This window comes from Gymnogyps californianus, chromosome 2 (genome assembly GCF_018139145.2).
Source record: "Gymnogyps californianus isolate 813 chromosome 2, ASM1813914v2, whole genome shotgun sequence".
In the NCBI taxonomy this organism is placed as follows: domain Eukaryota; kingdom Metazoa; phylum Chordata; class Aves; order Accipitriformes; family Cathartidae; genus Gymnogyps; species Gymnogyps californianus.
In genome coordinates this window covers 64,090,552-64,117,999 of record NC_059472.1, presented here as the reverse complement: position 1 = coordinate 64,117,999, position 27,448 = coordinate 64,090,552, and the positions used below count along the sequence as shown (strand labels likewise).

General features: G+C 36.6%; 1 protein-coding gene across 2 annotated transcripts in view; it reads right to left on the bottom strand.

The window, feature by feature from the left end:
• ZNF407 (zinc finger protein 407) overlaps positions 1-27,448 on the bottom strand; it is a 328,922-nt gene that overhangs the window by 85,824 nt on the left and 215,650 nt on the right. For both annotated transcript variants that reach the window (XM_050892104.1, XM_050892105.1), the window contains one exon: positions 19,792-19,970. In XM_050892104.1, the coding sequence (XP_050748061.1) occupies positions 19,792-19,970 (179 nt within the window). The remainder of the gene's footprint in view (positions 1-19,791; positions 19,971-27,448) is intronic.

The following is a 27,448-nucleotide window of genomic DNA, read 5'->3' as shown; positions in this document are numbered from 1 at the left end:
TACCGCATGTAGCTGGTACTTTTTTTTTTTTTAAATGGAGCCCTATCCAGCATTTCCATTTCCTTTTGCCACATTAATAAAGGTAGTGCATATCACTATTAATTTATGCCTTCTTCACAGTAGAATAGGTGCATTTTTAGTTTTAAAAATGATGCCCTATATTAGAGGAAGACTAGCCCTTTGGGAGGCTGGGACTTTGGTTGCTGGGCCTTCCACAGACTCCCTATCTAAGCCTGAAAGAGGCCTCATCCACACATGCATCTGAACTGAGGGTCCCATACAATTTCAATGGGAAGTTGGACATTTAAAAAGTAGTTAAGTATGTAACATGCTTACAGAATTGGACTTTAATTTCTCTGTACCTCATTTCGTCTCTCTCTTGGTATGGATTGAGATCTGAAATTATCTGGATTGTTTCTAAATTGTATAATATCGCTTCTCTACTCCTGAAATACAGTAAAAAAATTTAAAAGGAAAGATTAGTAAATTAAAAAGAACTGGTGACAATTTCATGGGTTCCACTGTCAAAGTTTACTACTTCTGTCCATCAAAAGTCCAACCATTTACATTGGGACCCTCACTATCAGAATAATCTTACTTCCTGATTTCTATCAAGTTTGTCACTGACCAGGATTTTGTTAACAAATGTGGGCATGCACACACACACACAAAGTAAATTAATTTTGCAAAGGCAAGAAGTTAATTTTCATTTTGCACTTAAGATAGGGAGTTGCTCTCTCAGTTTGGTATGAAAGATACACAGCATTTTCCACAAAATCATAGCTATTCCTTTTTTTTTTTACTTGACAATGAAATTTCAAGGAATTAGTTTATCTGTAGATTAATTATAAATTGCATTAATTAATAACTGCATTCTTTAGAAAAAAAACCCAAAAAACCCAACAGCTCTTTAGCATCTGTACCAACCTTTTCTCTGTCCCAAATGATACTCAAAAAGGAATAAAGCATACTTTTATCAGTTACCTTGCTTCCACTGTAGGAACATAAATGACAATTTGAAATCTCAGAACACTGATTGCAATTGCTCACCAACAGCAAAAATGAAAACTGGTTGCATGGGTCAAAATTCCCAAATTGCCAGTGATGTTTAAATATTTCGTGTTTGCCTATTAGCCTGAATAGTCAATAATTTAAAAGTTACCCATAACACTACTGCCTTGACTGCACTGCACTGTTGAGAAAAGTAAAGATGATGACACCAGGGGAAGCAGAACACATCACCTGGCTCATCCACACCCCATCTTAACCGTGGTGAGGTCTCATCAACAATAAGTTAGATATAAATTGAAGGAAATATTCTCAAGTACCACATAGTGAATCGAACTAACATGCAAAAGCTGCTGCTGAAAAAACACAATGCATGAGTAAGTTGTCCACAGAAATTGATATTTAAAAATATATCACCTGACAGATCTTTCTTTGGGCTTAAATGTTTATAGGAAAAGTTTGAATTTTAAGCAATTAAGTCTTCCCAGATGAAACACCTGGGAAGAAAAAGTTATATTTGAGCATATTACGTATTAGTTACGTAAATTACTCTTTTAAACACTTATGGGATTTTGTATTTACTCTAAAATCAACAAATATTTTTAAAGCTGCACTTATGAGAAATCTAAACTTACTACATAAGTAATATACAGTTTATTTACCCAAAATAATTGCCTAAACTCCTCTTGTAACAAAATCAAGAACAAAATAATCCTAGAGGAGGAGATGGTGTAAAGTGTGTTTAAAGATTATGTTATTTGATCAGGGACCATAAATACTAATATCTCAGCTTCAATAACATGTAATAACACAAGATTACTGCAGAGTGAAATTACGATTACAACATTGTCATTTAGACTACATACATTCACACAGGAGTGGGACCTTTCCACTTCTGCCTGCAATACCCAGACCCAAGAGCAATGAAAGAGAGATGGGGCAAAGTCTTGACATAACACTCTAGACAATTATTGCTGCTCTTTCCTTCCTTCTGGAAAAGGGGTGGGATGGATATTGCAACTCTTAGGAGTGTCTCTCGAGATAAAAATACTGCAACAGAAGTTATGCTTCCTTATTACCTTTCATTCCTGGTTGTATCAAAAAACAAAATCTAACTTTTAAAATTAATTACAAGTTAATTAATCAGCATTTTAAAATGTGTACTTAGCACTGTGGATAAATCTTACCCTAAAGGTGATATAGTTCAAAATTCTAATAAAAGATGAAATCTGAGATATAAAAATGAACAATAAAATCACATATTTTACACTACAAAAACAATAAAAGCTAACTGCTCTGTAACGTTCCAGTCAATATAGCAATGCAATCAAATTTATAACTTTAGCAAGAAGGATCAAGAAAGCCTGAATAAATTATTTCATGAAGTATTACAGCAAGAAACACTTGAGGAAGACAGTGGATAAATAGAAATGTAATTGATTAACCAAGGAAAATAATAACAAAGAATCGCTAAGAAATAAATACTGGGGCATATCCTACAGATCTGTGAGGGCAGATGCAATATTTACCAAACAGCAAGGCATCCTCATGCTCCATTTGAGGGGCTCTGTGCATCTCTGCATACGAGACAGAGCATATGCAGGCTTATGAGCAGCGAGCAGGATTGTGCAGGGTTGGAAAGACTTCTGTCCATCTCCCACACAGTATCAGCACAAATACCTCTTGCAATCTCAGCATTCCAGAGAAGGTACTTTTTTCCCCCCATCTAATAACTAAATGATACTCTGGAGGTTTCAGCAAATCACTTCCAACAAAACAGTCTTTGCTTCGAAGTGCAGAGGCTCTCAGACCCCTCGCTTCCCTGCTGCACGACGGCTCGGCCAGAGGCAAACCCGCTCCAATGCAGGAGCCACATAGCTACACTAATGTAATACTGTTCCCGGCTTCTTTGGGGACGATTAGTCCGGGCTAGCCCCTCAGCACTGCTGCTTTGAAGTTCACGTGCTCTGGTTTTAACAGCCTGGATTCAGCCTCCACTAGTGCAGTGAAATGGGTTCCCAAATGGAGCTGATCTGTACCAAGGGCAGGAAGAGCTGACACGCAGGTGCCTGCAGTCAGAGTTGCCCCAAACTCTGTCTGCAAATGGCAATAACACTGTAACACCAACACTAATGATCACCAATGCATTTTCATGCTCAAAGTAGAGCTACTCTGCTGGTTCTTGAGGAAATACTCTGCTACTTTATGTTTTTTGTAAATAGAGGTACAGTGATTTCAGTAACGTTGCTTTGTTTTTATACCCTGACTCAGATCTGAAATACGATGTAATAATTTCTGGCTCATGTTGACTTTTTCTTAACGGAATATAAGCAGATACTACCTTTTGTCCTGCGCTTTATCTTGGAAGTTGTAGACACACAGTGATACTGCAGCACTACTGGTAACACACACAGTGCACGTACACAGGTGTTTAGGGCAGTATTACCATAGACAAATCCTAACCCTAACCTCATGGATCATTTCATGTCCTCTATCTAAAGATCAATCAAAAAGCCTGGGGAGTACAAGTAGAATATGAATTCTAAGAAATTTCTGGGCTCCTAATTTTCCTTGTCATTTCACATAGGCACAAGGAGGGCACATTAGCATGTGTAATCATTCAGTGATCTGCGGCCTCGAAATACCTCCTTTCTTCCTTATCCCTTATTTTTATATCAAATTTGTGTGGGCAAAGTTCATAATAAATTAATTTTATTTACTCAATGAATGATAATGATTTAAGGAACGCAGTCTTCTCATGGTTACACAATCTAAAATAAATATATTGCTTCAGTTGTGTATTGATGGGTACTAAAGATTAATTACATTATGAATTAAGTATAATTCCACAAAATCATTTGTTAATATCAGCTAACTACATAACATATCAACCATTACCTAAGGTAATAACCAATTTTGGGGTGAAGGTGTTATAACGTGTAACAAATAGTTTATAGCAGTGATATTTAATTTAAAAAAAATGAAATAAAGTGTTTGAAAAACCTTCTGTCACTAAGCTGCCATCCAGAGCTGTAGCCTGGAAGTCACTTATGGACACCATACAGTCACAATGTTGTTGGTACCTGGCTGTACCGAACGTTAAAAACATGAGAATAAAGGGGTAAAAAGGATGTAAAAATGCAGCCAGAGCATGCCGCTGCTGAATCTGTGCCATTTCATAGTCATAATTTAAAGTGATCAGAAGGGGGGAAAAATGAAGCACAATAAAAATGGAAAATGTTAGATTAATGACACAGTCATTAAAATAAAAAAGGTGGAGTTATATGAGGAATGGATCTTATTTGAGTTATTGAAATTAAACAAGTTATTGTAACAATCATTTTAAAAATCACATTTTACTGAGCTCAAGGAAGGAAGACAAAAAAATAGAAATCTTCATGCGAATATTTCAAATTGTCAGTGGCTTTAAAAAAATGATTTAAGATTTTCTCTTGTATCTTCTCTTTCAATTTTAGAATTTTAGTTGCCATATATTATAATGGTATTTTAGCTATAAAAGTAGTTTTCCACTCACTGTTCTCTTGCCTTTCAAGGAGACAAACAGTTTTTCTTTCCTCTAAATGAGCACAATAAAATGGGTAAGCTGTCTGGGGAAAAAGAACCCAGACAAACTGGTGGTATAAAGCTCAACAGAAAAATGTGGTACAGAGAAGAGGCGATCTAAAGCATGTTTACTGTATGCCATGCAATTTATTCTACTGGTCAGGTTAGAATAAGAGTTTCTTACTGCTGAATTATCGTTAGGTTTTGTTCAAAAACAAACCCATTGTTACTGCTGTCCCTGACACTGAACCTTAAAGAAAGTAGGGGAGAAAAATTTGCATGCAAAACTGTACCATAAAAATAGTAATTCTGTAATAAATATTAGTTAAACAGGGATTCATAAAACCTGGGGCCAGATCCTGCTACTATTCCTTATAAACCTGTTTGTATAAGGTCTATGCATGTCTGTATGTATTTTAGTAGACTGATTTTCAGCACTTCAGCAAGCATTCTTCCATCTTCCTGAAAACCTTCTGGAAATATCAATAGAACTATCAGTCATGAAAAAGTTGATATCAAGAGTCAGCTAAATGAAAAATAGAATAAAAATGCAAAGTATGGATGCATTTAGAAGAACCAAAGCTTCACAAGATTTTCCTCTCCCTAGTTGATGTAGGCAAACCAACAGATTGTCTTTCTGTCAGGCAAACCCTGATGGAGATAAATGTAAAGGCTGGAGTGCACACCTAATTTTTACACACAAGCTGCAACCAGACCACGGATTTATGCTTCAAGGCAACCAGATTTCTCCTTGTGTACACTTAAACACTGCTGTTGCACTCAGTCCATCTTGTTTAAATGCCTTTATAACCAAACACAGGCTCTGCCCCCTCCTCCACTCCTACTAATTATATACTTTTTTGTTTGAAGAAGCAAGACCTTTATTGCTCATAATTTCAGCTATCACTTGCTTGGGCACCTTCTACAGATCAATAGCACGTAGTTAAGTGGATGAAAAGGCTAAATGTGATTGTCATTTGCAATGCAAGGTTGCGTGTTTTTCCCCCCCTTAAGCTTTAAAGCGCTGCGCTTAGGTTTCATTTTAGAATAGCAAATTCCCATTGCAGGTATACAGTAGCTGCACATTCAAAGCCTTTTGTCTTAAATTAAATATCTGTCATTTTTTAAGGCCAGAATACTGGCATAGGTTATAATAAAAACTAGCGTCCAACCTGCAATTTTACAGATTCCATTGCTGGTGGCCATACATCTTTGATGGCAAAACTACATTGGTTGTAGCGCCATAAAATCAATAAATATTAACCTTTTTCTGACACTTTCTGCACGGATGCTTTATCAGTCGCTGTCAGGTGATAGAACAGTCAGTGATGTACTGTATTTTTCAGCTCAGAATCCATACCAAACTAAGAAATCAATGCAGATTAACAAGCCTTTAAATACAAAAATTGGCAATGAAATTTTGGTTCTATATGATAAAAACTAAACCAAATCATGAGCTACAGAACCATAAACTTATCACAGATACTTTTAGCAATGTGCGAAATATAAATACAGTATTTCTATGGCAAAATAAGTGTGCTTGAATGACACAGACGAAATAAATTCTGTTTTCTATTTCATGACATATCTATTCCAGCTTATAAAATTAAAAACTTACCCAATTAGACAAATCCTATCTCTCAATATAATTTAGAAACTCACAGTCCTTACTTTGCTGAGACATTCATAACAGTTCAATACACTTAAAACTCCATTTCTAAACAATGTAAGTAAAAAAATAAAAGTTTACTGGAAAGTGAAAATATGCCATTTAAGTTATCTCCTACCTCGTATAACTGTAACAATAACTGTGTTTAGATCTAAGCATCTTAGAAGCCTAAGGCCTTTAATTACTGGAAAACATCTTGCTGTGTACAATCCATACTGTAGCAGGGTATGGCATTTCAGCATAACAACATACAGACTAATAACTTGGATTGGTTCTATTTCTCCCTGTTCTGAACACTGCAATTTCTTCTGTGTAACACTGTACTTGTTTACCAGAGCATTAGAAATTATGTTTATTTATATGTAATTCATGTGAAATCTTTTATTAAAATATGAGTTAGTCAGACAACATGGCCTTTCCAAAACACTTCAGACGTCTTAAAAACTGCCACAATATCTTAAAAGCTTAGGACACATGTTCTAATAATTCTTCAAATATGGAATCTAGTAGTAAATCCTTGAACCACACTGGTAAGTGCTAATATGGGTCTATTTATATTCAGAAATTCTGGAAAAAATTAGAACTATAATTTGGCTCCATTCATTCTATATGGCCGAAGTCTTTTAGAAATTATCTTATCTGTAATTTTTAAATCTATTTTCGTGTTTCTAATAATGCAAGTGGAGCACTGGTGTATGGGCAACAATTACCTTCTCCTGGAAATAAGAGATAGTACCTGAAATACTGATGTAAATTAGTAAAACTTAACAAAAAATACAGATAGTAATGTTCCACCAATATTTGGACACATATGCCCAGTGAAGTCAGTAGCAGGTACACAACAGTATTTGGAGAAACAGGGAACTGCTTTGAGAAATGTAATGTAATGCTATGTTATGTTACATTAATGAAAGCTAAATTAAAATGCACTAAAAGCTTTATCAATATAAAATTTAAACTGAAGTACAATTTTACATTTGCCATTTCTTTCTATAACATCTGTACTTCTACATTAGCCAAGAAAAAGACCTATTTCTGCCAATCAGCATCAGGAGCAATCAGATTGCAAATTCTACAATGATTTATTTTCTTTAAAAAATATTGGCAAAAATAACTTTAATCAGCTCAGTTTACCTATTAATGCTAATATGAAAGGATCTGCATTTATTTTGAAAATCCTAGTTAGGCTAAGAAAGGAAAAAAAAAAAGGCTGTGAGTTTAAGCAAAGACAAAGCCTACAAGCTGATAAAACTTAAAAAAAAAAAAAAATTGTAAAATATTTGAACATGCCCAAAAGTGTCCCATGTCACAATGGGGACATCAGATTAAAGCATTATTTCTGCATATTGCACAGTAGACTCACCACAGAAAGCAGGCACTGACATTGCAAAGTGGATGATCTTTAGGTCATGAATCACTTGTGCACCTGCACAGCAACCTATTGAAACCTGCTTCATGCTTAAGTCTGAGTTACCTTATACAAAAGCATTCCCCCAAAATCAATAATTTTTTCAATTTTTGGTGAGAAGATGGCAACAAAGTTAAAGTACTTTCAGAATGAGGAGTCCCATTCTCTCCAAAGTATCATTAGTTCTCTCTGCTTTCTCAAGATCCTCAGGAACCTTATACTGGTTATACCAACCTAGAACCACTTACTCTTTGTGTAACTGAGTACTTGGCTAGTATCCCCAACCTGACCAAATCATTCTGCGATTGGTGCCTCTCTCCCATTCTTAGAACATTTCTGTTGCACATCAGCCATCAGATATGGAAATAGCTTGATTTAACAAAAATACTCCATTTTTGGTTAATTTTATAGATCTAGGCTTCTATAATTTCGTTTTAAAATTGTTATCTCAAGACCTTTCAAGAAATATATTTAATCAGTTGGTCACTTCCATAGCTCAAAGGTTTGCAGGAAACAGCATATGCAACAAACAATCCCGCACAACTACACCAGAGAATAGAGGATTGCGTTCCCCTGCTGTCTTAGCTTTCCTGATCTATAACACAAGTAAGGCTGTACTGAATTACAGATAACTGAGATTTCATTATTTTCATACACTGATAAATCTCTGACTGCGTGTTTCAGGATTTTTGCTTGAGCAGGTGGAAGCAAGCACAAGCAGCTCAGCAAATTTTACTGACAACTTTGACAGTGGCTAAATTTGCTCAGAGGAAGGTGGGTTACAAAAGAAAGGGTCAACAACAAATAATGTAATACTGAATATTATTGGAACAGTAAGGATTTATAGATAAATCCTTAGCAGAAGAGGCTAAATTGAATTGACTTGAAGTAGCTTTATCCCACAGGCATTTTGTGGTGGTGGCAGGCACTAATACGTGAGGACTCCAGACATTTCACAATGGCTCCTCCTTTTTAATTCTACCTTACTCATACATTCTAAAAACCACTGAAACTATTTTTCTAAGTGTACAATTGGTTGTTTAATAACCCCTAGCTTCAAATTCTTCAAACCCAGTTCTGAATTTCAGATACATATGCCAAATCTAAAATCAATGTTAAATTGAAAATGTTTGCCTAAAAACTTCTGATGTCTCGAGACAACTAGGTAATCAGGGTTTTATCTTTCTTTGCTATCAAAAGATGCTTTCATTTTATGTTTCCTCTAGATACTATTACTTCAAAGTAGATCAATTCTTTTAAATCTTCTATAAACTGTGTTCTGAGAACTGTTATCTGCCATCACTTCCTAGACTTTGAATAAGTACCACCATTTTGGCAAGGTATAAAAGAGGTAGGGACATAGCTTAGCATGTAATATGGTAGTAATCTTAATGCCTTTTTTTGTAAGTACCTTATATTCCCAAACACTATATAGCAACCGACTCTTTCCTTTAGCTACAGTACAACAACCATTAATGAAAAACTCTTCCAGCAACAATAATCTAAGTTTCTGAAATATTATTTAAGCAGGGATTGTGACAAACAGTAACTGATCTTCTCCTTCAAATATCTGAGAAGTCCTCTTAACTACACTGCAGAAACCTGTCCAGCAACTTTGCCTCTGGATGTCGAACACCTCCTGTGCTTCCCACACCCAAGCCACTGGAAGTGCACCCGTTTAAACCAGCAGTGCATTTCATCCAGTCATGTGGAGGCTGAACCAGTGATTTGTATTATCTGAAGCCCAAAGTTTTCATTAATGCTCAGGTTCCTATGCAATTTATATGAAAATTGCACTCACTTTAAGGTCCCTTTTTACTATCAGAGAATATTATATGAAAATCATACTGTAATGACTCAGAGAATGAAAACATCTGTACTAAATCTGCAGTGGTTTCTTTAGTACAAACCATTCCTTTGACGTTAGAGGTTGATGAGCATGCACTCTTTCCAATAAATGCAAGACCTGCATAAAATATCTTAAATTGAGAAGATGTACTTTCTGTCTTCCCATTTAGAAAAAGGGGTTCCCCACTAACTGGCCTGCTGGGAGTGAAGAGATATGATATCTGCCTCCATGGTTTTTTGACATGATACAAGAATTATAGACAGTCGGCATGCGATGTATTTATATGATATAGTTTCATATTACGCTCTTATATGTTCACCAAGAAAGTGAAGCAATCTTTCTTCTGTGAGACTTCTACCTATCTTCATTTCCTTTAGTGCAAACAGTTATAGACAAGCTCCTCTTTGAACTGATAATTTTTTAGAGGTCATTCAGCCCATAATTTCAGGTCCTAGTCACTATCCTGATGGTCCTTCTTAGGAAATTGGACCCAGTGGGAACGTTTTTTCCTTCTGCTTAGTCTATGGGTCAGCATTTTCCTTCCCTTGTACTTCTTAATTCCCTTAAGTGGCAATTATTTAAGGCACAGTTAGAGAAGGTGCAATCTACATTCATCCAATAAAACCTAAATATTAAAAAGGACAGAAAAATCCAGCATGGTTACTAAGGATATATGGGAGAGCATTTAGCATTTGAAAGGTACCAAAGATCTGGTAAATGAAAAGATGGGAAAAATTATGAAGAACTATTGGAAGTAAAATAGAAATTAGAAGTACAAAAGAACATGTGTATCAGACAGACAAGGCATCCTGCTTACAAAAGGTCAAGATCCAAGATGCCACGTCAAGAAATTAATGGAAAGTCGGTGCAGCATACCTTGGATCAATGAAAGCAAACAAAAAGAAAGCCCAAAAGAAATTTTAAAAATCAGCATGGAATGCCAATGATTTGTGATTCATTGGAGCAATTATTGCTGAGGGCTCTTCTCCTCACTCATGACCCGAAGTAGTAAAGCACTGAGCACACAACTAACACTTGATTCAATCCCTCCATACCTAACATTACCCATATTTTTTTCAACACTTTTCTGATTCTGGAATTATTTGTTATTATTTGTGCCATTTTGTGTAGTAACCAAATTTTGTGTAACAAGCAAATAATTCTTTCGTGTAATTTAAAAAAAAAAAGAAAATTCAGACAATGACTTGCAAGCAAATCAAAGCAGATTCACAAATGTTAATCATTTAAGCTATTTATCACGAGTACACTCTTTCAGAGCGTGTTGTTGAGATGTTGGTAGGATCTCACAAGAAGAGAAAATTTAAAGCGTCCTCTAAATAATGTACAGCCACAGTGAAAGAGGCCAAGAGGTGGTGGCATTATGTAGGCAAAATACACTCTGCTATGTGGTTATACTGAAATATAGTATCCCCAGGTCTTGGAAGTACTGTTATTTCAAATCTCCAAGTAATGAAATAATTTGTTCATAATTGGGATGCCACCATTGTGATGTTTATTTTTTATGTTTATTTATAGACATTGTTTGTATTTTCATAGAAATAAAATGTATATAAAATTATTTATATTCTATAGTAACGATATAGAATTATTTAAAATATTTATATAATATAAATCACGTTTTATACAATATATATAATATAAAATATAAAATATTTATGCTTTATATATTATATATATTAAAAATTCACAACACATTTTAAATCAACATTTTCATATTCTTATTCAAGTTGCATCTTACACTTTACATTTACTTTTATTTAAAAAAAAAAAAAAAAAAAAAAAAAGCTTTATATTTCTTAGGACTCCAGCATAACTTCCCTGGATGATACACTAAAAGATCTACTCTTAAAAGAGCTTCTCCTAATAGAAAAGCAATTTAAATGTTCAGAGTATAAGACAATCTCCACAGAAAAATATCCTGAATTACTCCTGTGCCCTATACAGCTTTATTTTTTTATTCCTTCTGTAAGGTTCATGTCTTTTTTTTGTTTGTTTGAAAAGTTTTCTTGATGACCCTAATATCCCACTTTTTTGGTGTGTTTCTCACAATTTTAATATGTTGATATTTGAATACTAATATTGCCTTATTATTTATATTTGCCACATACTATTATGCATATATATTTTCTAGCAGAATTAAATATTCTTGCCTTTGTAGATGGCTGTCGTGTCTTAAGGGCTTTCTTCTACTTCTGTACTTTAATATTTCAGCCTTGCTTTAAAAGTTTTATGTTAGGATATCCTATTTTTAGCACCAAATAGGCAATAATATGTCTCGTTCTTCATGAAGGATATTTTATCTATTAGTGTAATGAAATAATAGCTTGGAGTAAGATTACCTTCTTTTCATCGGTGAACCTGACATCCTTGCAGAGGCAACAGTCTTTGTGAACGCCAGCAGGGATCCGGCATGTGGCCACCAACACAACGCAAGGAATTTGCAAAGCAGATGCCCATCTGAGGGTATGTGGAGGGCAGATACAAGGTGGGCATTAAAAAAATTTCAAAACTGATGAGGGTTTCCATATCAGCCAGTGAGGCACAGCCTCCTTCCAGGTCAGCTGAATGGTTCCCCGCCTTGGTAACCAGGATGCCACAGGGAGGAACGACAGGAGAGCAGGCACACGCCAACACCCAGATTAAAAGTTTAGACATGGGCAAAGAGATTCAAGCTGCTCAGGAGTAAAAGGCTCACCCCACAAAAAATTAGTCATCCTGTGACAAACTGGGATAGTTCTTCAGAAAGGAACAACCGACGACTAGGAAATCCGCAGAGCAGTGGGCCACGGGCAGAAAGACATTGAACAGAATGCAGGATTGTGACTACAAATGCCATTGGTACTACACACAATATGAAAACCACTTGTGTGATGGCCCTGCAGCTTATCACCAACTATCTGATGGAAAAATGGTGCACAACATGACAGGCATTATACCTCTACAAAGTCTCCAGACTTTGGTCTAGGCAATATTTTCATTTTCCTTTAAAACTATATTCTAAACATTTTTTCTTTAGTGAAATTCATGGCTTTCACTCTTATTTGAGGATACCATCCACTTACAGAATATAAATAATATTAACAGTGGTGGGTTTTGCATATTAGATGATGTAATATTTGCATCAAAATATTTCAACACCTTCTTTCATGTCACTCAGCAGCAATATATGCTGACTGTTCAGGAAAAGCAACTAAGGGACCATGAAAGGAGTCCCTAAGCTCTCCAACAGCAGCCGCAAAAGCTACATACTAGAAAAAAAGAAAAAATACTTTCGTGACCTCAATTTTTTTTTTCTACTTTACTTGCTACCTGGAAAGAACCAACTCTACTGTCATGACCACCCAGATAAAGATACTGGCTATGGAAGCTCTGCTAGGCATACAAAGCCTTCTAATAGAAGACAGTTATAAAAGTAAATCGAATGACTTAGGTTTTAGGTTTTTTTAAAACGTAGATTAATTTTTCCTGAAACACAGTAATACATAATCTACACAGGTTATAAGGAACCTAGCTTTCTCCTTTACAAACAGAAAATCATTTATACTAGGTTTTTATTTCAAGCACACACTAAAATTATTTTTCTTCACAAAAGAGGAAAGGGAGTGTCTGCCAATCAACATGACACGCTATTGAAAGACTGGCACTAATAGCTATGACAAGAGCAAACCTGTTTGAAGCAGAGCTGCTGCTGCCTTTTTTTTTTTTTTAAAGTATACCAGCCATCAAAAATAATGTTTTATCTGACTAGAAACCCAAGCAATATTCCGCTATATCTAGCGATGACAGATTTTTAATATTGTTTCAAATTACAGCATTTAAAGTATTTTATTTAAACAGTGAGAAAGACTAAGAACATAACTGTTCCAAGAAAAAAGTTAAATATGCTTGCAAACAAAACTGTGTATCCGTTCTTTAGAGATTTTACTTGAGGCATGAATTACAAGGTTGCATAGGTACTCAACTGACCTGTATTTCCATTATTTCATTGATAAATAGCATTCACTGATTTTATATTTTTGTAGTTTGATGAATTCAGAGAGTATAAGAGTAAAGAGGCTTTTATTATTTTATTTTTCCTGATTTTTTTCAACTTTGTATTTTCTACTGAAGAGTCAGAAGATGCAAAAGAAAGGACAAGAAAAAAAGAAAAATTTAGAAGTAGAAAAGCACTAGGATACTAGTATAATTGCTATATTATCAGGTTATGTGTGTCCAATTCACATTCTGAATAAGTCTGCAGTTTCCACTTGGTAATACAGTTATACCTTGATAAAAATCACATAATAGATCACACCATAACTTTTAGCAATCAATTTTTTCTCTTAATAATTTGATAAATGTAGCTGTCCAGTGGGATAAAGATCACAATTTTATTTGGGATTAACTATTTGAACTTTCAGAATTCCATTCATGAATATTGCAACTGTTACAACTGATAGGATCACAATTTTGTCCCTTGTTGATGATGTAATCATGTTGCAGGTTGCTAGTACAGCCTTGTTTCTCAAAGGCTAAAGAAACTGAGAGAGAAATGTGTGGAGAGCACAGCCTTTCAAAAAGTGCACTTTTAAAAGTTTGGAAAAATATTTTTCAAACATGCATAAAAGAGACCTTGCAGTAAACTTTTCTCATTTTCACTGCTCTCTGGAAAGAGCTAAAACATCCCCTAACTCTGTTCCCCTAATCTAAAAAAGGAAAGAGTAGGATGTAGGCCCAGCTTAGTGAACAGATGATTAATTGAACTGTTTTTTCATTGATTTCAGATCTCAGGAGCCAGTAACACAGTAAGGGAACTGCCAACCAAAAGAGCAGAATTTCAGAAGGATTCTTCAAACACCTTAAATAAATAAATAAATGTATGTTCCAATGTATTTTATTAAGGATTTAATGACATACCAGAAAGAAACTTATTTTAGGCAAGTGTATCTCTACTCAGGCACAGGTACTTCAGGCTCAAAGAGAGTAAGAATTTAGTGCCGATGATGGGAATGTCATCTCTATGAGAAAGAACACTTCGGGGGACTTACGTGTCTCCTCAGCTATCCCTTTGGTATCACAACACCTAAGCACTTTAGATTCACAAACACAACCCTTACCAACAGGCTGTAGATTAACACTGTTTTAAGATTTAAGAGCAGAAAGGACTATTAGATAATAGTCTGACTTCTGGTATATCAAAGCCCCTTAAATAACACTTAATTAGTTTTGCAGTGAACCCAGCAACCTCGGGCCCTCCTAAAACCTATCTTCCAGAAAGACACCCAGTCTTCTCAAGGCTCAAAGGAATGGAACAGGGACAAGTTCTTCTGCTAGTTGCTGCCACGGCTCAATCGACCTCATATTTAAGTGTTTGCACCTTGTTTCTCATTTCAATTTGTCTGACTACGCTTTCAGTAACTGATTTTTCTTAGGCTTTTCTCAGCTAGATTAAGAGTAGCTCATGTCTGATATTTTCTCCCTGTGAAGCAACTCATACGCTATAATCAAGTACCTATCTATCATTTTGGTCATGAATTATGTAACTCTTCATGAGCACTAAGCATTCAATCAACACGTAGGCAGCCAACTGCCAAAACACGATCGTCACAATCTTTGTTCTGTGGATGCCCAACCCCAGAGGCACCTATAATTTTCACAGAGGCACAGGCACACAAAGCTGTACTTCCAAGCATTCCCCAAAACATGTCTGCGCAGCAAGGGGAAGCGGCTCACGCTTTTAGTTCTGTCAGGATCCAAAAGAGTAAGCAATCCTCCACTCCTACTCACAGGGCCCAAGGTGGCAGACTCTCACAGAGCACATAGTATAAGCACGTAACTTGAGTGCTTTGCAAGCACAGTATCACTTTCAAAGAAAAAACAGACTTACCAAAGAGTACAATGAATTGATCTGCCTTCCCTGATTTTTTTTTAAGAGAAAAGACTTCCAAGAAAGATTTTGTATGACTGCTAATTCTAAATTAAGTAAAACATCTCCAAATTTTCTGTTCAATGTCTTAAGCAGTTCCCTAATCACATAGTTGACTGTTGTGAAGCCATTTTCAAGCAAAAGCTTAGTGACTCGAACTATGTAGGCATTGCACCTATTTTGCACATGAGGAAACTCAGACAGAGAGCAAGCCCACTATATCAGTTGCTCAGTGAAAAACTGGCTTATTCTGATTTCCTAGAGTAGCGCCCATTCTTGGAGATCATGTTCACTTTTAACAGAGCAGCACAGAAATAATGATACAGAAAAAAACAGTGTCATTGCATAACTTTCAATATGATCACAAAAACAATAAGGAGCAAACTGCTCCTCTCCTCTCTGAAGAGCTTTTTGCCTTACGGCCAGTTTAGTATCCACAGAAGACTACTATGCACACAGTGAGATGCCATGGTCTCTGCAGCTATTGGAATAATGGAGATGTCAAGCCATAGATATTACGCTCTTTGGATATAAATAATGCATCATAATAGTATCATAATGTTTATAAGACAAGAGCTCTTAAATGATGAACATCTAGTTCAAACTGAAATTATCACTACCAAGTGATGCTGCTCCAAAGCAGACAAAGCAATGAGAAAGACAGCTGGAATACTGATCCCTTTCAAGTTCTACCACAGGTACGGGCCTTTCCCCTGTCCCACTTGTCAAAGTATTCAGGCTCAGTTCAACTCAGTATTGAGATGTAGCATCAGTTGGAAGAAAAAACATATCCAAGACTCTTGGAAATGTAATGCATACCAGAATCAATCCAAAGATTTCTTCAGCTTACTCTGAGACTCGCCATACAGACAAGTCCACAGTGAGCAACTCAGAAAAATTTTCTTTATCAAATAATCTCATTTAAAAAAAAAAAAAAAAAAAACACTAAAATGATAGTCATCAAGGCGACATGACAATTCACTCACTTATTGTATTAATTTTCCATTTCTAATGACAAATTTTCAGGTTTGTGCATTGATAACAAGAATAATATGAATAGCTTCCATTGGAACCAAATTTCCATGACTAAAAAATTACCTGCTGGATTCTTGAGCTTGCTAGTAAGCCCACTTCTGTTCTAGAACAGCTATAAAATCTATCGGTATCTTAAATGTGATTTTTTTAAAGAAAATAAATGAATATTGTGGATAAGCAACAATCACTGGATTTCTGGCTTTTTTTAAAACAAAATTTCAATTTCAACATAGACCTTGAGAAAATGGGTCAGAGAATATCAAGAAACAGGCATAAAGCTCTTACAGAACAACACACAATGACATTTCAAAAACAGATTTGATGATTTATATAAAAATTAGGTTAAATGCGTAAATTGGTATTTGAAATGTGATCTAACAAATTCACTCCATAATTTTATGTGCAGATGTATATATCTCTTTGTTGGTTTGTGTGCATTAAAGGCCTGCTGTTAAAATGCAGTACATTTTAAAAGCTAAAGACAAAAGTATTTTCTAGTTTGTTATTGTTTTAAAATATATAATGGTACTTCATAAGGTTTATAAGGAACATAGTTGTATAGTTAAATATCTCCCTCTATGACAGAGCCTATAGCAAAAAGAGGAGAGAAAGTCTGAAGACCTGGTTTTGTGGCATTCGATATATCAATTCCTCACATTATACAGGATTTCAAAGATGCAGAATAGAAAGTGCTATCACCTATCAATTACAGCATCATTCTTACTCCTGTAGAAGCTAACTTGCTCTGCCTTCCACCTACCACAGCCTCTCGCTTAGAAATGCAGCTTCTTCAAGCCCCTTACTGCTACTGACCTCAAAAAGCAGTATAGTAGTTGCCAAAGAAAACTAAACAGAAATTAGTATTAGAGCATTATACTATAAAGACCATTAACTTTGAATTAGAAATCCAATTGATAATCTTAATTTCACAGATGAGAAACAGACTTGATTTTTACTCCCAGCCACACCCTAAAGGTACCCCACAGCTCCATTCTTGGTGGGTTGTGGTGAAGGCGTTTCTGACTGGTCCTGCGAAGTGGCTGGAGATGGCGTCTGTCTCTTTGCCAGTGACGAGACTTATTCTATTTCTATTCTGCTCAAAGAAGCAAAGGGGCTGGCTTTCCCGTTACAAAGCAGTATTAGAACACAAAAGACAGACAAATACGTTTAAGTTAAAAAAAATCGATCTTGTATGACACTTTCATACTCTTATCATCCTAACGGGTTCTATGTCATGTTGTGTATTCTCTGTGGGTGCAGCCAATGACCAATAAGTAATCAGTAACTGTGAACCAGACACAGAACAAATCTGATTTTGATAAGAGATGTTAGCCAGGGCATGGGAGTTATCCCCTCATTCCTCTAAAAATCTTCTCTAAAAGCTTTAACTCTCAGGTGTCCATGGAAATGGATTGAAAAGAAGAAATGAAAATCCCTTTAATTTAACTCTGACATGAATTAACAATTAGCACCTAGGCCCCACTTTAACAGTGTTTCTTCCTGAAAGGGAAATACAGTATCGCCCTCTTAGCGATGGGATTATGCAAACAATATTTCAACACTTTTCTTGTACACCAATTCTAGGCTAGCCTGGCAATAATTAGGTGCCAACCAGTTCTTGCTAGTACTAATATGTTTGTACAGCACCCTGTTTAGTGCAAGGGGATTTCTACAGTATGAGTGTATAGAAAATATATATCGTTAGTATACAACACATTGATGACAGTTTTCCTACGTTGCCAAGACAAGCAAGTTGAATAGTTTTAACCACAGCATGCTGCAATGAACAATTCATTTAACTAGATATAGTCTTGAACAAGTAACATGAAAACTTACACAGATTTTGTAATTTTGGAAAAACGTTAGTGATTCTACCAGTGTTATAGCTATCTGTGTTATGTCTGTATATCTGTCTATTGAAAGCATTTTAATTTTTCATATTAAGTGGGATTATTGTAGTAAAAATCCAACAGTGTCTGGATTTAAGCTCTGAGTTGAATATTCATTTACTTTAGTGAGAACTATGGTGAAATGCGATCAGTTTTCTGACCTATTTTGAAATTGGTATTCTGCCAACTGGCATTTTGTTTGCACATCCAGATATTATCCACCATATGCTGACATGACATGATGATTGGTTCCAAAATGAAGTGGAATACTTGGCAAATAGAAATATATGGTACAAATAATACACTGCCTCTAGTCACGAAAGCAAGCAGTCATTTTGAGAAGACTGAGAGGTTTTAAAATAACTTGAGTGTACACACTGCACAGAGCTAAATGAAAGCTCTCTAGGTCATGTTTTTTCACAGGTATGAGGATCTCAAAAATTATGAGATCAATTCCTTACAGAAGAAGATTCAAATCTGACACAGCTGTATTAATAGGAGTACTTCAATGGAAGATTAATTTGCATCTTAGGGAGAATTTGGCCCACATAGCTTCTTCCTCCTCTGGATTCTGCAACTCTTTCTTCTTGCCATCTGTTTTTTTTTTCCCACTGCTCTGACTTGTCTTCCCGCCCAGTGATGTCTAAGTTATCTGCCTCTCCTGAGTTAAGATCACATTTCATTCAAGCTCCAGCCTAATTTTGTATTATTTCTCCTAACCTCTTGCCATTGAATTCTTATTTTTCTCCTAACTTGATGCTCCCATTAAATTTCAGCCTTCTATTCTGAACTGTAGAATCTCTAAAAAAAAAAAAAAAAAAAAAAAAATCTTGTTCCTAAACAGGAAACACCCCAACTTTTTTCTTTTAATTCCCGTTTCCAAAGCAATGTTTTTGTTTTGCATTCCTCCAGTGACTTCCATGTGTGTGCTCTCTTAACATACAGCCTCAAAACATACATGTATAAGTGATTGATTCATCTATGCTGTTCTATCTTTTAATGTTGAACACTGTCTGCTTTTTTGTAATGAAATCTAAGAATTTTTAAAGCAGTACATTAATTTGCCACTATATTTCCTGAGGAATTTTGTTTTTCTGTTCTTGGGGGAATAGAGTGTGCAGAGGGACCTAATACAAATGTTAAAAAAAATATTTATCTATAAAAGTTCAACCAGATTTCAAAATGAGGCATCTAAATAGCACGCATATCTGACGTTTATGTATTGAACTGCAAGCTTTGCTTGTGAAACATGAATGGATTTCAGTGCTTAATGCATAAGCTTCATGCCTTGTGAAAACTTGAAGAGGACTAAGCCCATTTTAAAATCATGTTGTTCTTCAGAATAAATGATAACAACATAACAGCTAGCTTTCTTATTGCAATCATTTAAGCGTGCTCATACAGAAGAGAAGAACTTATAAGCAAAGGGAAGAATGACCTTACCAGCATGCAAGTACGCCAGATCAGGATTTTCAATGTCTGGGTGTAGTTCTTTCAAGTGGTTACGAAACTCCACAGGTATATTGGTTCCATAGTCACATTTAGGACAGTTATACATTTTTACTCCTTCATGCTTTCCTGTATGTAAGATGTGTTTACGGATATTTTCAGCACAGTTAGACCTAAAAAGCAATAAAAAAAAGAAATAAGTTATATAGCAATTTATTCCCTACTAGTTGTTCAAATAAAACCTAGTGTTATAACAGAAAAAGAGTAGTCATTACTCATTTTTCACTGTCAGCCCAATTTTTGCATCCTCTTAGGTTTTGCAGAAATGTTGTCCTTTGCATGAAGGCTCCCAAAGCTGTTTCAGGTTAACTGAGCAATACATCTGAATAAGAAGCATTTAAAAATGAACAGTTTCTTACATTTGCAAAAGTCTTATAATTTTTATTTTTCTTGATGGCAGTCAGTGATGGACAGAAATTAAGCAAAAGTCTTTAACTTAGCATAACTGAAATGCACAGATGCCTATAACATTCCCAGTGGAGCTCACATGAACCTTTCCTACACAGTTCCTAGATTCCATAGGAGTTGCTGCGAATGATTTCTGCAAGGATATTCCACCAACTCTTATCTCATCTTATGAGCTGTTTCCAGAAAAGAAAACTGAGTTGTTCAAGTTTACACCTTTTTGAAAATACACACAGATTCTGATTTATATCTTAAACACAGTTTTTGTGGAAGCAGTGGATTTTTCATGCATAAAAGTCAGAATACATATACAATTAGTTTTATGCATTTCAAAGAAATGTTTCTAAGGATATTTCTTAAAAAAAAAAAAGCTAATAGAAAAAGTTTTCACATTTCTTTTATCCACAGAGATCCATGATCTGACAGTAATTTTTAATTTTCAGTGTTTAAAATTTTGCAGCCTCATTCCAAAATTATTTTGTATTAGAATTTCCTACTTATTCAAAGTCTTTGATGAGTCCCATATACTGCTTCTTCATTTGTTTCAATCAGAAATAACCATTATATTTATTCTTGAATCAAAATAATGGCCTGTGTACAATTTTTTTAGACTTTCTTAGTACTGTACACTATTAATATTGTCTAATTAAGAACAGTAATTCAGTTTAACTGAAAAAAGTACACTCAAGTGAACTATATAAATACATAATACTTCACAAATATTCAAGTAAGACAACAGCAGTATTTTGAGCAACTGATTGTTTACCTGTCACTGTTAGAAATACCACAGTAACAGGCACCTAAAAAAAGGACCCCCAAAATAAACTGGAAGTAGCAGCTTGAAGTTCTGTTGGAGTGCTTGTTTCTCCCTTGGAGATGGTCATTGTAAAGCTGATATCTGCCTTACGGTGCTGCCAAAGCTCACCCTCTGTCATGTCCATCTGCTATATACCAGTATAATGATCAGACTCCTGAGAATGTCAGAGAAGACACTTATGTTCACTGAAAAAGATGGGAAATATTGGTCCTCAGCATCTTTCAGGATTCAGCCCTAAAAAAATTACAGTGCTCATAAATGTTGTTAAAATGAAACATGTATTTTATTAAAAAAAAGAAAAAAGGATAGTGTACACTGCAATGAAAGCAGGAGACAATCTGGTAACCTTCTATCATGGGTTATACTTTAAAGGGCAGTAGATTAAAGCAGAGCATACAAATCTGAAATAAAATATCTGTGTCCTTTTAGCTCAGCTCTCATACTATGTTAAGGAAAGATATAAAACTTTTTACTTTGAAATATTTCTGTGAGATATATAAAGGATCTGTGGAAACCTATGTAAGAGTTGTGAAGAAAACCCAGCCTGTTCAAGTCATAAAAGGCCAGTTCTATCTCCTTTGATTTGTGAATTTGCTCCAACCACTTTAAACGGAGCAATCCCAAAGTCTCATTTATTCAGTCATCAGTAAAAATCTGTGACTAAACACACTAACATACTGATATATTCATCACAGGAAATAAAAATTTTAAAAAATATATTTTTCCATGTGACAACACCAGAAAGGCTTAATCAGAAATGAGGAATATGAGATCACAAGGCATTACAAATGGCCTCTTGTATTAGGTTGCAATGCAGCAACTGCAATCATAAAGTAAACCATGAAGGTAAGAACTGGCAAATCCAAGCACTTTTGAAGCCAAGTAATACCTTTAAATAAGACATGACAAAAGTGTACTGTATATAAAATGTTTTTTTAATTATTCAGTGTGCTTTAAACGTCTGTTTTATTAGGAGTCTTCTGAGTACTGTGTAAGTATGTTATTATATGGCTGACACAAAAAACCCCCACCAAAATTCTGTGTATGTGTGTACTTACATCACTTCATCTCATACGAGTAAACACACAGGTCTGTGATTTTAAACAGCACTATTTTCATTAAAGCTATGCCATGATAAATATCTAACTGAAATACTATAGTGTTGCAATAGTGATGATAGTTAAGCATTTGACAGGCTTTGTGTTATAAAATTAACTTCCAGGAGTTTATAAACTTTGAGATAAAGATTCCCTTTGTTCTGAAATTTGGCAAATTAGAGCCCAGCCCAAAAGAAATTGTTTGAGTAAAGTCTTTCTGTTTTTTGAGTTCCACTTTGAATTACACCCACAAACAAATAAATGCAGCTTTTAAGAGGCTAGCCTGTGTTCCAGTAAGGCTAAACCAGAGGTTTCTAAGTTAAAGTACTATTATAATTTCTTAAAGTAAGCATGCTTTCATCCTTATGGTCCATTTTCCATTTTGAAAATCAAATGTATATATTTCTGGCAATTTTTCCATGCTCTGCAATAACAGGAAGGGAACTCATTAGAGAGACTTAATTAGTCTAAAGCTATAGTCTACGGGTTTATATTCAATGCTGATGCAGAGAAACACAACAGAAATTTTGTTTTTATTTAACGTCTTGCAGTGACTCTTCTTATCAGACGTGAAGAAAGGTTTGAGACTCGATGCAAACCCCACAACAATTCTATTAAAGGGAAGTGGAAGACCTGTATAGAGTTTTCAGTGTCCTCTCAGTGCTATACATGGTGAAAGAGGAGATGGGATGTGTTACTAAGGCATGTTGCAGATGAACGGGAAATGTGAGGAGCTGAAAAGCTCAGCCCATACTTCCCATGCAACAAGCCTGTACGACCTCCTCCATCAAAGACTGATATATTGGGAAGGGCGTAGGCCTACTTTCCACTGCACACATCCAGGAGAGCTCCCACATCTCTGTAAAGGACAACGCTGTGAAGTAAGGGAGATGGATGGCAAATTTCTCCTGAGAAATGCAGCTACTGCTTAAGACAAAAGGAAAACTTCTTTTGGCTGAAGATAAAAAAGGACTTTTATCTCTATGTTCATCACACAGCAATGTGTTCACATTGCTGTTCTAACTGCACATTTCATGTTGCCATTAGAAGTCCATTCCTACCAGCCAGTTACCTGTCTTTCTTTTGCTGCTCTCAATAATTAAAGGTTGCTGCATATTCAAATATCATAAACTGGAAATGACTTGTCAATTGTAAAATTGTACTTTAGTCACAGAATCACAGAATGGTTGAGGTTGGAAGGGACCTCTGGAGGTTGCCTGGTCCAACACCCCTGCCCAAGCAGGGCCACGCAGGGCCAGTTGCCCAGGACCATTTTCAGGCAGCTTCTGAACATCTCCAAGGATGGAGACCCCCGCCTCCTTGAGCAACCCGTGCCAGTGCTCAGTCACTCTCACAGTGGAAAAGTGTTTCCTGATGTTCAGAGGGAACCTCCTGTGTTTCAGTTTGTGCCCATTGTCTCTTGTCCTGTCACTGGGCACCACTGAAAAAGAGCCTGGCTCCGTCTTCTTTACACCCTCCCTTCAGGTATTTGTGCACATTGATGACATCCCCCCTGAGTCTTTTCTCCAGGCTGAACAGTCCCAGCTCTCTCAGCCTCTCCTTATTTGAGAGAGATGTTCCAGTGCCTTCATCATCTTAGTGCCCCTTTGCTGGACTCTCTTAAGTATGTCCATATCTTTCTTGTACTAGGGAGACCAGAAGTGGACATAGCACTCCAGGTGTGATCTCACCAGTGCTGAGTAGAGGGGAAGGATCGCTTTCCTTGACCTACTGGCAGCAATCCTCCTAATGTAGCCCAGGATACAGTTAGCTTCCTTTGCCACAAGGGCATGTTGGTGGCCCATGCTCAACTTGGTGTCCAGCAGGAACCCAGGTCCTTTTCTGCACAGCTGCTTTCCAGCTGGTCAGCCCCCAGCATATATTGGTGCATGGGGTTGTTCCTCCCCATGTGCAGGACTTGGCACTTCCCCTTGTTGAACTATGTAAGGTTCCTGTCAGCCCATTTCTCCAGCCTGTTGAGGTCCCTCTGGATTGCAGCACAACCCTCTGGTGTATCAGCCACCCCTCCCAGTTTTGTATCATCTGCAAACTTGCTGAGGGTACACTCTGCCCCATCATCCAGATCATTAATGAAGATGTTGAAAATGACAGGACCCAGTATTGACCCCTGGGCTACACTGCTAGTTACTGGCCTCCAACTAGACTTCATGCCACTGATCACCACCCTCTGGGCCCAGCTGTTCAACATAAACAATGTATCCAAAAAAGATTTAATTTACTTTTGATGTCATTGTCACTTTGTAAGCAAATCTCAGAATACTGATAACTACTTAGATAGGAACAGGATACCACAGCAAAAAAAAGCTGGGTAGGTATTATAACAGTGAATAATAGTCAGCTTCCAACGGACATCTCCAGGAGCACCCTACCACAATGAGGCTCAAAGCTTCTCCACAATGGGGCCTAAAGCAAAAATTCCCCATTCCAAGGATGAGAACAGAACAGTTTATTCAAGTTTTCAGTGGTGACTGTGCTTGCACAGGCATCATCCATAGAGTGACAAGGAAGCCTAATGACACATGCCACAACCCTCCGTGCCCGAGTCTGCTTCTTAGCAGCGCTGATCTGCTCTGCTGGGAGAGTGGAATAAAGTGGAAGGTTAGGAGTAGCATGAAATGCCCAGACATTTTGTCAGCATGAGAAACTGTTGCCTTTGTTTACTTTTTCTTCCCTCTCCCATTGCTTCTCTCTTATCCTTATATACTTCAGTTCTGTTACCAAAAAATAGGGCATTGTGCTAAGAGCAAGAAACAGAGTGCCTGGTCTACAGAACAGTGGGAAAACACACGCTTCTAGAGCACCAGGCAAAAGTACTCATAACTGCCTTCCTCCCTAAGCCAGAAAATACTGTTGCTCCTCTAGCCCCTAGAAGTAGTATAACTCTGCCCTATGAAGACATTTTCCTAGTTGCGTTGGCAAGCTCTAGTGTGCCACTGACCAGATTCCTCAGCAAAACTAGGTCTACCCCATTGAAAACAGCAGCGCTGTTTGGGGTTCTGGGATGGCAGAGCACAGATGTGCACTTTGCAGGAGGCAGAGGTGGGAGTTCAAAGTCAGCAGCAGGGAAGCATGGGTGGAATGATGAGCCTTGGAGCAAATTTGTGCCAGGTGGGGAATTGTCAGCCTGAAGGTCCCCCCAGTAAGTGCTGTCTGTGGTCATTATTCCCCCATCACCTCTTCCTTCTCTCGCATCTTGCAGGGCTCAGCCAGCCAGCCAGCCTCACTAGCAAGCAGTACAAGCTGTAAGAGGGCAGGGATTCGGGCACCCCTTCCCCACGCAGTGGGGCTCAGCCCCAGCCTCGTGGCTGGATGCAGGGTATCGTGCTCTGCCCTCCTCCCAGCCAGCAGCACTGGTTTAAGCAGCCCATGTAAACAGCTGAATTCAGTAGCTAACTGCAGAGCTGTGGCTGCCCAATACCAGAGCTATTTGCTGTCCTCATCTTTTACGGGGCATTTTGGATAAAAATAATGAAGTAAAAGAAGTTCACAAAACATCTTCTGTTAATTCTAAATTTGCCTGTGCAGAATAGGAATGCTTCTATATTTTCTAAGGGTTTCGTACATGAGAATACATTAGTATTGTATTCAACAGCTAAATGAAATACAGCAGGAAGCAACCTATTTTTATTAAGATGTTTTACTAATAGGGAACTGAAATTAGAACACTCTTCCATTATGCAGTGCCTGACATTTTCAGAAAGATGCTTACTGCAAGACATGGAAATGGAAGGTTTCAGAGGTGCAAATGAGGCAAAATGTTAATTATCTAGCCCACTAAGTTTTAAAAATTTTAGCACCTAGCAGGGCTCTTACTTGCACAAAATAAAGCTTTTTCCAAAGGTTTTCTCCAGGACATTAGGTACAAACATTCTCTTTCTGCAAAGAAATGCACATAACCTAACGGACTTATGGCAGCTCCATGGATGTCACTATTTACAACATAAAAACAAACACAGTGATACAGCCAACCGATTGAAAAGATTTCTATTTTTCCCTGTGCGTCAGTATGAATCAAGTTCACTCTCATATGGAGTGCACTCTGAAGGTCTTCTGCACTGTTTATACTCCGCTATGCAACCTGCAAGAAGTACACAGAAATTGCAGTATTTTGATTGAAAAACAGCCAAGTCCCCAGATACTTTCTTCCAGAAATAAAAACAGTTATGATGAAAGCAAACTTCTCATGAAAGCAATGTGTATCATCGTAGATTCTTAACCTCAGTTATTCACCAAAAATTTGCAGGTGTTTCTTTCACAGAAAACGCCATCTAACTTGGAAAACCATCTTTAAATCAAAAGTGCAATAAAGTAGTTACACTAGAAAAGGAGAGCCATTGATTTTTAGAAACGAAAAAAAGTCATATGGAACATTTAGCTTGACCTCATGGATAGCACAGTTCATAAAATGTTTGCCCAGTGATTCTTTCCTCAAACCCTAACTCTTTTTGGCACTAAAACATGATTTTCAGACACACACTGAAATCTGATGGAAATCATAGGCAAATTACTCTATAGTTGATCTCACTCACTTTTACAAACTATCATATTTGTTATACTCCTGCATCCAGCTAACAGATAGTGTTACATTTCCAACACATTTTGCTCAGCTGAAGAATCCTCTGCTATCTGGACCTCTAGTGGATGAGCTACAGAGATCCAGTTCATTTCATCTCACTTTGGGAAACCATCAGATTCTTCCTAAAATCTTTTCAATTATAAACATTGCTTTAAGCTTTGAATACTAGAGTGCATATCACAGCAGTGCTGCTTACACGGATGCAATGACTTTCCCTGAGCTCAGTGTTTTCCAGTTCCAGCCAGGAGTTCTGGGAGCTCCTGGATACTCCTCGAAGCACCAAGAGCTCCTGTCCACTCATTTAAATGCAGGGACCTTTCAGGTTTTTTTCCGTATTACTGCTTCCCAAAATACAACCCTTCTAGCCTGCCTTTATTTCTTATTTGCATTAAACTGTATGAAAACTAGCATTCAGTAGAGTGACAGTAAACAACCTAATGGGCAATATTTTCCTGAAAGGAAAAAACCAAATATTTCAATCTGTGGTAATTACATTATACAAACAGGTTTATTCAATCAAAACCTTCACAATGATAGTCACTCTGCCCAACTTCTACTAAGCAAAAACACAGACAAACAAACCAACGAAAAATTCTTCCCAGCATACTCAAGATTTATCTACATTTCTGTTTTTAAAATAAAATAAACTGCTGCCAGTTAACACAAACTAGCTAC